This window comes from Haplochromis burtoni, unplaced genomic scaffold (assembly GCF_018398535.1).
Source record: "Haplochromis burtoni strain Fernald_Lab_line unplaced genomic scaffold, NCSU_Asbu1 Contig_105, whole genome shotgun sequence".
In the NCBI taxonomy this organism is placed as follows: Eukaryota; Metazoa; Chordata; class Actinopteri; order Cichliformes; family Cichlidae; genus Haplochromis; species Haplochromis burtoni.
The window spans coordinates 1,639,960-1,650,403 of record NW_024582466.1 but is presented as its reverse complement, the minus strand read 5'-3'; the positions used below and the strand labels follow the sequence as shown (position 1 = coordinate 1,650,403).

The window sequence follows — 10,444 nt, the reverse complement described above, 5'->3', positions numbered from 1 at the left end:
TAATTATTAGGCCAAATGTAAATAACAAAATATCTTTATAACTTAAAGCAAAATTGTGAAACGTAAAGTCAGAAACAAGTCTTTATATTAAGGCCATCAGTCAAACAATACTGTTGGTCTGGGTCTAAACAGAGCGCGTTGTGTGTGACGTCTTCTTTTGCGCATGCGGCCGCTTTGAGCGTTCACACTAGAGTGCGTTTGCTGTCGCATTTGTAGTGTGAACGAGCAGACAAAAAAAATCGGATTTGATCAAAAAATCGGATGTGAGCATTAAGACCTGCAGAGTGAACGTAGCCTAAGTGTCTTGTTTTGATCTTCAGGTGACCGTTACTTTAATAATGACTTATTGTGTGAAAACTATAAGATACCAGCAGCTCTGCATGCCACCTGTTTGAACAATGCAGTGGTTTGAAATACAGTTTTTCTGTTGACAGACAGTCGTTGGTAAATGGATTGCAGAGAACTGCACACTGTAATAAACACCAGCACTACTGATCTGGACCCTCCTGGGATCAACACTCTCATCTCATCAGCCCTTTTGGGCATTTTGGTCATCCAACCGGGTAATTTAAATGGACCCTGGGGCACAGGCTCATTAAACCTGATGACTCATTTACTGCTTAATGAGCCATGGGATGAAAATTCTCCTATTTCTTTTTTCACATTTGCATTTTTTAATAATTGGCATTGGTTTTGTATATTTGCATTAAGCACATGTGACATCCTTCGTGCTTTTATTGGCAAATTTCTCTGCCAACAATCATCTGATGTATTCAAATGGAAATCACAAGGAATATGGAAAGTTACTAGCAACAAAACTCTCCACTCTCTCTGCTGCCCTGCATATTAAAACGTGCAGTAGCCCTCACTTTTAATGTGTTAATATCTTTTTATTGACAGTGTTGGAACATACTCTAATGAAACGCAAAGATTTTCTCCATCTTTCTCTTTAGGCTTTAATAGCGTGTGGACTGATTTCTATGTGATAGGTTGATAAAGTCACACTGATGCTTATGTCCAATTCCCTTTCCTAATTTCCCAGCATCAACAATGAGCAACACTAGCTAGCATTAGCTTACAAACAACACAACTCCACATACAGGCGAAAAACAATCACAGATCCAGCTTCTGATTTAAATTGAGACACAGCTAGCTAACAGGGTGGGAAGCAAATAATAAATTATTGACATTACTTTGAGAGCCAGTTTCCCCGTTTAGGTTTCTTCACTCTCTCTGACTGCACTCCTGCATCATCAGCTGCTTACTATCAGCCATTACCCAGCCCTGCTAAATCAGCCCCATTAGTCTGCGGACGTATTCTTCTCGTGAGTTAGTCAGTCTGTCTCGTTTTTCCAGCAAGAGAGCAATCTGCCTGCACGAGAGAAGCTTTTAAGAAGTACTGACAGGGAAAAATTACTTTCCTTCTTGTCGTCACGTCTGACACTTTTCTCTCCTTACTTGAAGCACAAAGATTTTGTTCATCTTTAAGTTCACCAATTAAATCCAAATGTCAGATTTGTTTTGTCCCTTTGTGTCTTTTTGCCTAAGTTAATAAAAGGCAGAGATTCTGAGGTTTATTCAGATTGTGACTTGGTAGCTTTAGTTGAACATTTACTCAAATTTAGGCTTATTTATCAGTTTCTGGCCTCTGATCAGGCTGGAAGAAATTGAGGTATTATGTTTTATAATCTTGTTGGAGACCAAAGGCAAGATGAAAATACCACAATCTCCATTAGGCATTTAATTATTTTCTATCTGAATAAAGTTTAGATTGCTTTACTTTGGTTCTTAGCAGTCCAAGATGGGGAGTGTCCCTGTTGGATAAGACTATAATCCTTGTTTTTGTTCTGATCATATTTCTGAGTTAAACTGCAAGAAGTCATTGAGTTTTTAATGCCAGGCAGACAGAAGTACAGGGAGGACTTTTTCTTTTCAGGACTAAATGAGACATAACTGGCAGTCATTAGTTTATTTCTATAAAGAGGTCCAAGGTCTTAGCCCTGTGGGACCCCACATGCTATCTTTAAGTGATGACGTGATGAATCCTGCTTCCAGGCCTAAATTACTCTGTGTTTATTAAAGGCTGTTGTGTTTTTAAAGCTCAGTTTTTAAAACCTTACGATGTAACTCCAGCCCATGCAGCAGTATATGAATGACTAACCTCGTGTTGTGGATGGATTATCTCAGTTGTTCTCCTGACTGAAGTTTGGTCCTTTTACAGCATCCTGCCATGCGATTGCATTTGTCCCTAACCATCGGGAACTCTCACGTTAACTTTTATCAAGTGGAAAAAAGCGATTCCAGCTTCACTTGTTTATGTTATGCTAACATAGCTGTGTCGCTAGCGATCACCAGTAGCACATCATTATATAGCAGCTCTCCAACTTCAGTAACCCTACAAACGTCACTGCTGTTTAGTTTCCTGTCTTCATTTATGTTGGAAGTGAAGCAGAGCTGTACGTTTGAATTTTTCAGAAATCTCTCAGTCAGAACATGCTATATCATGTTTAGGTGAAACTAGCGAGCTAACTTCCTGCTAACTTCTAACTCCGTTAAATTTACATAAATTCCTGTTTTCATGGATGCCTGGATGTTAAACTTAATTGTTACACCTGGTAAAGCAGCAACGCTGATCTTTTATTGAGCAAACCTGACTATAATTCTTTTAGCCTTGCTGAGCAAAACAACTTCAGGTCAATTTTTTGACTACACTGAGCAAATCAGTGAATTATATTTCCGAACTATAAATGAGCTAAATTTTCTACTGCCCTCTTAGAGTGACTAAAAATGACATGCAGCTTTATGTAAAACAATTTCTTGGCTCAAGCTGTCTCTCTGATAACTGCGTGGAGACATCTTGAATGACCACGACTTTAATCTCTGTCAGTCAGCAGCACGGCAGCCTGGCTTTACTGCTAAAAGAGAACTTCCACTTATGGTGCTCATTTCTCATGATCTTGCCTCATTTAAAGGAAGGAATTCAGAGCTAGTCCTCGAAACTTCAGTCAATGAACTGAGAAGTTTGAGGTCAACAACCCTCCGCAGTTCCCGGAAAACCGATCACGCTAAACCCTTTAAAAAAAACTGTTAAACGGCATGTGAGGCTGGAACAAACGAGACTCGTGTTTTATATCTGCTAAACGTGGATCCCTGTAAGATTCCCTGGTTTCCCAAGAGTGTTGTTTCCGCTAATCCATCATGAGCAGAAGTTTAAACAATGAAAGCAAAACAGTCTGCAGGATCCAGAGTTTGTTTGCGGCATCGCTGAAGTTTTCAAAGTGGAGACTGGGAACCATCAGAGAAGCAAACAAACCTGACAAAACTGCCATTATGCCATTGTGTGTCGGCTTACTCCACCACAAACAAATTAACAAAGCACTCATCAGAGCGTGCTTACAGCTGAATACCAGGAATCAGGACCCTGGTGTTTCCTGGGAATCCTCATCAGGAGAAGTCCCTGTGGGAAGTCTGGATTTTGGCTTGTGGATATTTTTCTCAGTGTTGAAAGAAGAAACTATTTCTTCCAATTACTCTGTGTGCTAAAGTGGCAGCGCAGTCATGTGACAGAATATCCTAAGGGAAAAGTTAAGGTCGCCAGATGTGACCTTGAGTGGTTTCACTGCGTCCTTCGAGCAGCTGCAGGTCGCTTCATAATTAACCAAACATTTCTAAGGAAGCCACACTGAAATCTTAAAAAAAACAAGTGTGACACACAAGACTAAAGAAGAAGAACTTCTTTCATTGTTGGTTCACAAAGATTTGCTTGATCTCAATTCTCTATAAACAGCTTCCCTTTTACTTTTCTTGCAAATGAGCGATAACAAATTAATTAAATACTAGTGTGTGAGCCCTGCCACAGACTTGTCCAGTATGGCTGCTGTGATAGGCTGCAGCCCTCCCAAAACATGAACTGGTTAGTGGAAAAAAACTTGTTTCTTTTTGCCAAACTGCAGTTCGTTCATAGACCACCAGGGGGCTGTGGCCCACACTTTGAGACTCCCTGCTGTGTCTATTTTCTGGTGTGATTTAAAAACGATCTACAGCGCCATCTGCTGTGTATAAAAACATGGACGTCTCTTTCAGCCAACCAGCAGGGGCCGACTGCTTGATTTTTATAGGAAGTCCAGTTGTTTAAGTACTCCCTGTGCCAGGAGCAGTTGGGTTTTTTCTGTTCTAGGATGTGTACGATGTCACAGAAGCCACACCCACCTTCAAACCTCAAAGAATCCAGGAATAGAAAAGTGTAGCTGAAGGTGAATCGCTGCTCTTGCTTCAGGTATTTAGGAGTTGTTTGCAGGACACGTTGGAGCTGTTTGGAGAGATTGTCATCCTTTGTTTTTCTGTAAACCTGTTATCGCTCAGCACAGCTCTGTGGAAGCGTTTATCTCTTATTTCTGAAGACGTGATTAGACACTGCTCGGTCACACTGCATGATTGAGCAAACGCCCTCGGGTGTTGCTTGAAATTCTGCAGAACCCCCTGTAGGCTGTCTGTTCGAGTAGCTACCCCATAGTATTCAACAGAAAAGTGAAACATCCCCATTGAGCAATTTCCAAATCAGATTTTTAAACGTGTGACGGTGATTTTGTTTGTAAAGACTGTTCTCACCCCCCCCGGGGAGATTGAAGGACACTGATGAAGCAGCTGAGCGTGTTCGTACTGGTCCTGTGGAGGATTTAGTGCCTCTGAATGCGCCTGAGTTATTTTTTTTAAGTTGAAAAAGTTGCTGCACACAGAGAGCAGAAAGAAAGAAGGAGAAAGAGAAAGTTGGTGTTTATGCTTAAATGTTACCTCTCCAGCCATTTCCACTGGAGGAACCTGTTGTAGTACATGCTGTCGAGGTAGTCTGCGAAGGGCGCCATGCTCAGGTAGTCGTGGATCAGTCTGGAAAACACAACACAACAGCTGTCAGTTTCACACTGAATTCAGCTTCATCACTGAGAGATCTCCGATCATTTAAGTCATTTAAGTCAACAATCTAATTATTTCTGCGTCTCCTGTTTGCTGTGACCTGACTGGTCTCGTTGGGTTAAGGTGAACCTCACACTGGACTCAGGAAAATGAAGGATTTTCGGGTATTTTATTCCCTTCATGTGGACACAAACCCGCCGACTTGAACATGACTTTGTTGTGAGTTGGGATGTTCCTGGTGACACTTTATTAGTGATTAAACGACTCAGAGGGGCTCAGAGCAGAGCTAATGGTCCTCCACATCGAAAGAAGTCAGTCCATGCTCAGGACACTGAGTAGGACACCTCCCAGCAGACCCCTACTAGGAGGAGGGACATGCTGCAGAGATGATATAACATGTCTGGCTTCAGAGTCCCACACTGTCTCTGTGGATGAGCTGGTGGAGGTGCTGCTCCATCCTACACTTAGATAAGCAATATGGACGGATGGCTGTATAACGGAGAGATCTCAGACTAGTCGAGTCATCTAAAAGCCAGACCAAAAAAAGGTACTGTGCAGACTAACTCTGTGGCGAGGCGTGGTCTGTGATGCTGCTGCAGGTGAGATGGATGCACCTTGGTATGTGTCCAGCTGTGAGCTGCAGCCGAGGTGTTTGAGTGTACAGCGACCGTTAATAAGATGCTGCAAAGCATGCAAACATCGCTGGGTCTGTCGTGGTTTTATCACAAACCCGTTTGCTTATTTCCTGTTTTGGATGCTCCTGAAATCCTGCAGGTCTGCCAGTAAACCTCCTCTCTTGCACACACCTCTTCTTCGCTCATCAGTGTCCTCAATGAGACTTTGCTTCGATGCACAGGCTTTTTAAATTACAGCGTTAGCCATAAATGTTTCATCCTTGGGTGCCCTGTATGCATCCTGCAGGAAGCCTCCGGTGGACGTTAGAGGAACTGCAGGTTACCCTCAGGTGGGCAGCCACAGAGTGACCCACACAGAGCTTTGAATGGTCTACTGTCAGCTGTAAGCTGACGCACGATGGCTGCTTTACATTTGCAGTTCAGAGATCGTGGTGTTGATTTTGCCTCTCTGCGCTGCATCACGCCTACGCAGCGGTGAAGAGGACGTTACTCAACATGTGAGTGTTGTTAGCACACCGCATCAGAGAAGCAGCATTAAATGTATTCAATAATTTTACAACCTGCTCAAGTCAAACTTTTCTTTTCCTTTTTTTTAGTTAGTTTTGTTTTACGTCATCTGCAGCCTGACAAACAGCCACCGATACTGGAGACGTTACAAAGACTCAGGGCTTTAAAATGAACCTGTGATTATTGGAATTTCATTGTCACGCATCTCTCTGTAGTGCTGTCGGCTCTTTGCCTCACATTCTGAAGCACCGTGAGGCGACTGTTGTTGTGGTTTGGCGTGATATAAATAAAACTGAATTGAATTATTGTTGCCTAACAAAAACCCCAGAAACACTCCAGCAAACGTTATTAGACGGAGAACTCTTCGGACGTTTGGTCCTCCTCTGGGCCAATCATAACCCCTCACACACACAACACTCAGGACACAAGTTTGAAAAAACCGTTGACTTTATCACCTTCTAAAAATCGACGCTGCTCTGAACTCTGACTCCAGTTGGACTCGAGCCTTGTGACTTTAAAGACTTCGCCGACATCAAAGCCCGGCTGCCGGTTTCTCTGCAGGGCCCTCGATGTTTACCAGAGATATTTCTGGATAAGCGCTAACGCCGACACCCTCGAAACAAAAGGATGTTTTATTTCACGCAGAATGTCTGTCATATCTGCACAACTGAATCTCTTATATTTGACATTAAGTGGCAATTTCTCTGCCGCGCCTACACAAACAGGGCATTGTTCAAACAAACGCCGATTCGTTTCCAAGCTCATCACACGCTCGGAAAAACTTCAGCTTCTCAAACGTAGATGTAATCACATTTTCCTTCATGTGTCCATAAAATGAAGCGTCTGAGTAGGAAGATGCTGGGGGAAATCTTTTTTTTGTGACGCAGAGACAAAACGCACATCACTGCCCATCCACAGAGTCGGGTTAAAGCGGCAGCAGGCGAAGCAGAATATTCCAGATCTTGTGATATTCCCAGTAAAGTGAAGCAGCTTGGAGTTGAGATAGGATGTGGATGTGGCACATTCATCTTTCTGTCTGACGCTGCTCGTCTTATTTTGTTGTAGTCAGCTGTTGGTGCCGTTACTCGTGTGTTTGACCATCATCAGGTAAATGCTGACGCCATAAACGAGTCCTAGAGTTCAAAGGCTTTTTGTGAGAAAGCGTGAACAAAAAGAGCAGCTGTTGTATTTTAAATATTTCGAGGTAAAAGAATACATTTGACTCAGCTGATTTAATTTATTTACCCTGAAACGGAAACTGTTTCTTACTCCAGTTTGTAAATGGTGCTGTGGGGATCCCAGCTTTACTCAACTGCAGTGAAAGGGAAGGTTAAAAGTACTGATTGAGTCAACAACCATATTATTTTGGTTTTATGGGTTTCCACTGTGGTTTGTAAACTCTGATGACATTAGATGTACATTAGAGTCAGGAAATAACACCTCGGCCTGTTCATGGGTTTCCTAATAATAATATCTGGTGACGTCTTTGGTTGGCGAATGGTCTCAGCTCTGAATGTTTCCTTTTCTGATTTTCTTTGAAAACAGTTTGTTATGGACTGGTTTCACTGGTCTGGATCACTGAGATCAAACTAAAGTAACTGGGTGTATCGTTTCCAGTTTGAAGCGCACCTGTTTGTGTGATTTTTGGCGCGCTTCAGGAGGCCGGGTCAGGTTCTTGTGACCCGTGCTGCTGAACAGACTGAGGATTCTTGTTTCCCCTTGCCCAGTGAAAACCTCTCAACCTTAATGTTCCTGGGGTCCGAGGTGAGCGAGAGTCCGAACAAGCACATTAATCAAACCTTAAAAAGCTGATCTGATTAAACTGGGGAAATATATCCAAAAGAACAGCAAACTAATCCTTAAAAAGCCTGCAATCTTACTTGGTGCAGTCCTTGAAGAGGTCTTTGCAGGCCTCCTGCTGCAGCCTCTCTGTGCACTGAGCCATCATGGCCTCCTCCACCTCAGGCACGTGGTCCTCTGACTGCACAGAGAAAAAACACATGAAATCCAGGTGAAAACAGTGAATCAGCTCCGACTGTAACTCTGACAGAGAGAGCCGGATAGGATGAGGTTTGAGACGGAGCTGGGAGGTGTTTGTGTTCGTCTGCAGGTTCAGACCTGCACGTTCGCGCTCACACAGAATTAGCAGGAAACATCAGGGCGGAGCTTCAGCCTGAACTACGAGGCGAGGCCAGGATTTCTTTCTGTTATCTGGCTTCACTGATCCTGACACAGGCAATGACCAATCAGAGTATCAGAAGCACAGATGCTGGTCAGGCATCAGACTACCTATCTCACCTGGCCTGGAAACACCTGAGGTAGAGAGAAAAGACTTTTGACCCTCTTACTATCAAACACAGAGATCTGATTGGTCAGCAGGCGGTGATCTCTTATGTCAAACATAACCTTCGCCTGCTGAGAAGTGAACCACCTTCATGACACTGAAACTTCAGGATTATCCTGAACCTCACAAACCCTGCTTCATAGTTCAGGCCTCAGGACTGCAGGTAGTTACATCATCATAAGGTCAGTCAATGAGCGGCTCTGCTCCCATCATCATCCATCATCAGCTGATTAAATCTGATTTCCTTCTTGACGAGCCGGACTGAGCGCTTCCTCCTGAGTGATGCGTTCAGGGACGCTCTAGAGGCAGGTGTTTTAAAATTCAACCACAGTGGGGGCGTTTAACAGAAGACAGTCGAACCTTCTGCTACAAAACTGGCTGAAAAATAATAACAGTAAAAAACTAAAAAATACAAATAAATTTAGCCCTTTGTCCAAAACTCAGTGACTCTATTCAGTCTGCTGTGATGACGAGTTTTATTAATTTAATAATTTACATGTATTTTGAATAAAATTATAAAATAAATCTATAGTGCACACTGTCACAGCACACTGGTACCGACAGACAGAAACAATGTAAAACATGGAAAAGATTTGACGACTTTTGGTCTGATATTTTTGTCAATGAATGCATCATTAATAAAAGTTTAAATCACTCCGACAGAGCTCCTCTGCTACTTTGACAACAAAACTGATGTTTTGTTGTCAAATTCAAGATTGTCCAATGCAATAATTTTCTTTAAACATCACAGTTTGGACACTTTTCAGGTGATTTTTGTAGATATTTTATGTTTGTGACACATTTAATGACCAAAAGCCAGTGGAAACCTTTTGGTCATTTGATGGTCGTTGGTCTTCAGTTTGGGCTTGTTTCTATATCTTCCTGCTTCAGAGGGAAATGAGCTTTGAGCTATCTCTGATCCTGTACATGTGGGCAATAAACAAAAATACTAACAGATATCATCCTAATAAAAATAAAACCATGTCAGACCTGACAGGAAACATCAGAAAGTACCTTTGGGTTGAAGTATTTTTCGATGAGCTCCTGTCCGCACTCCTTCCTCTTCTCATCTGGTGTCACCTCGTAATCCGCCTGCAGAGAAACGCACACATCAGTATGCTGTCAGCAGGCGCTAATACTCAAATAACACAAAACTGTGCTCAACTTATTTCAGTGAATTCATTTACTGCCATGACCTGAGTTTACTTTTTGTTTGTGACATTATGTTCTAGGGCCTTTGTATTTCTTAGTACGAAGAAAGTTAAGGCTTTAGCGCCTGAACCTACACAGGTAGCTTTTAGCATTAAATCCAAGCAAGTCAATTTTAATGTTTGAGGCAAACTCAGTAACTTATCAATTATTGCTGAGTATTTTTTAATCACTTGAAATGAAGTCGTTTTCGTAATTAGGGTTAACCAAGTAATTCTTAGCAATTAACAATAATCAATTAGCTTTTAGCTACTGATGCTAACCAAGTAGCATTTAGCAATTGACGCTAAACAGGTTGCTTTTAGCATTTAAGGCTAAGTAGTTTTTAGCAATTGATGCTAACCGGGTTGCTTTTAGCATTTGAGGCTAAGTAGTTTTTAGCAATTGATGCTAACTGGGTAGCTTTTAGCATTTTAAACTAACTAAAGAGTTTTTAGCACTTAAGACAAACAAGGTAGTTTCCGGCATCTTAAGCTAACTAAGGAGTTTTGAGAATTTCTGCATTACAATGTGACACTGCCAGACCTTCAGAAAGAGAAGAGTACCAGGATGTGGTTTTCAGTTTCAGCATTGCCAGAAAAATGTGGTTAAAAACATTTATTTTATTTGGGTTTTACCATGTTGCTGCTAGCTGTATTTTTTTTAGCATCCTGTCATCAAAACACCTGACTAATAATAATGGATTGCATTTATATAGCGCTATCTAAACAGAGTTAGAGAAGTGTTTGGGTTAAAGTGAACTCTCTTTTTTTTCCATATAAGCTCATTTACATTTTACATGCATTTCTGCATATGACCACTAGATGTCATTTCATTTAAAAACATAACTCAGTCATTA

General features: G+C 41.9%; 1 protein-coding gene across 1 annotated transcript in view; it reads right to left on the bottom strand.

Moving 5' to 3' along the window:
* grk6 (G protein-coupled receptor kinase 6) overlaps positions 1–10,444 on the bottom strand; it is a 48,405-nt gene that overhangs the window by 13,760 nt on the left and 24,201 nt on the right. The window contains exons 4-6 of the mRNA XM_005927891.3: positions 9,412–9,489; positions 7,934–8,034; positions 4,792–4,884 (exon numbers count right to left, since the gene is read on the bottom strand). Of these exons, the coding sequence (XP_005927953.1) occupies positions 4,792–4,884; positions 7,934–8,034; positions 9,412–9,489 (272 nt within the window). The remainder of the gene's footprint in view (positions 1–4,791; positions 4,885–7,933; positions 8,035–9,411; positions 9,490–10,444) is intronic.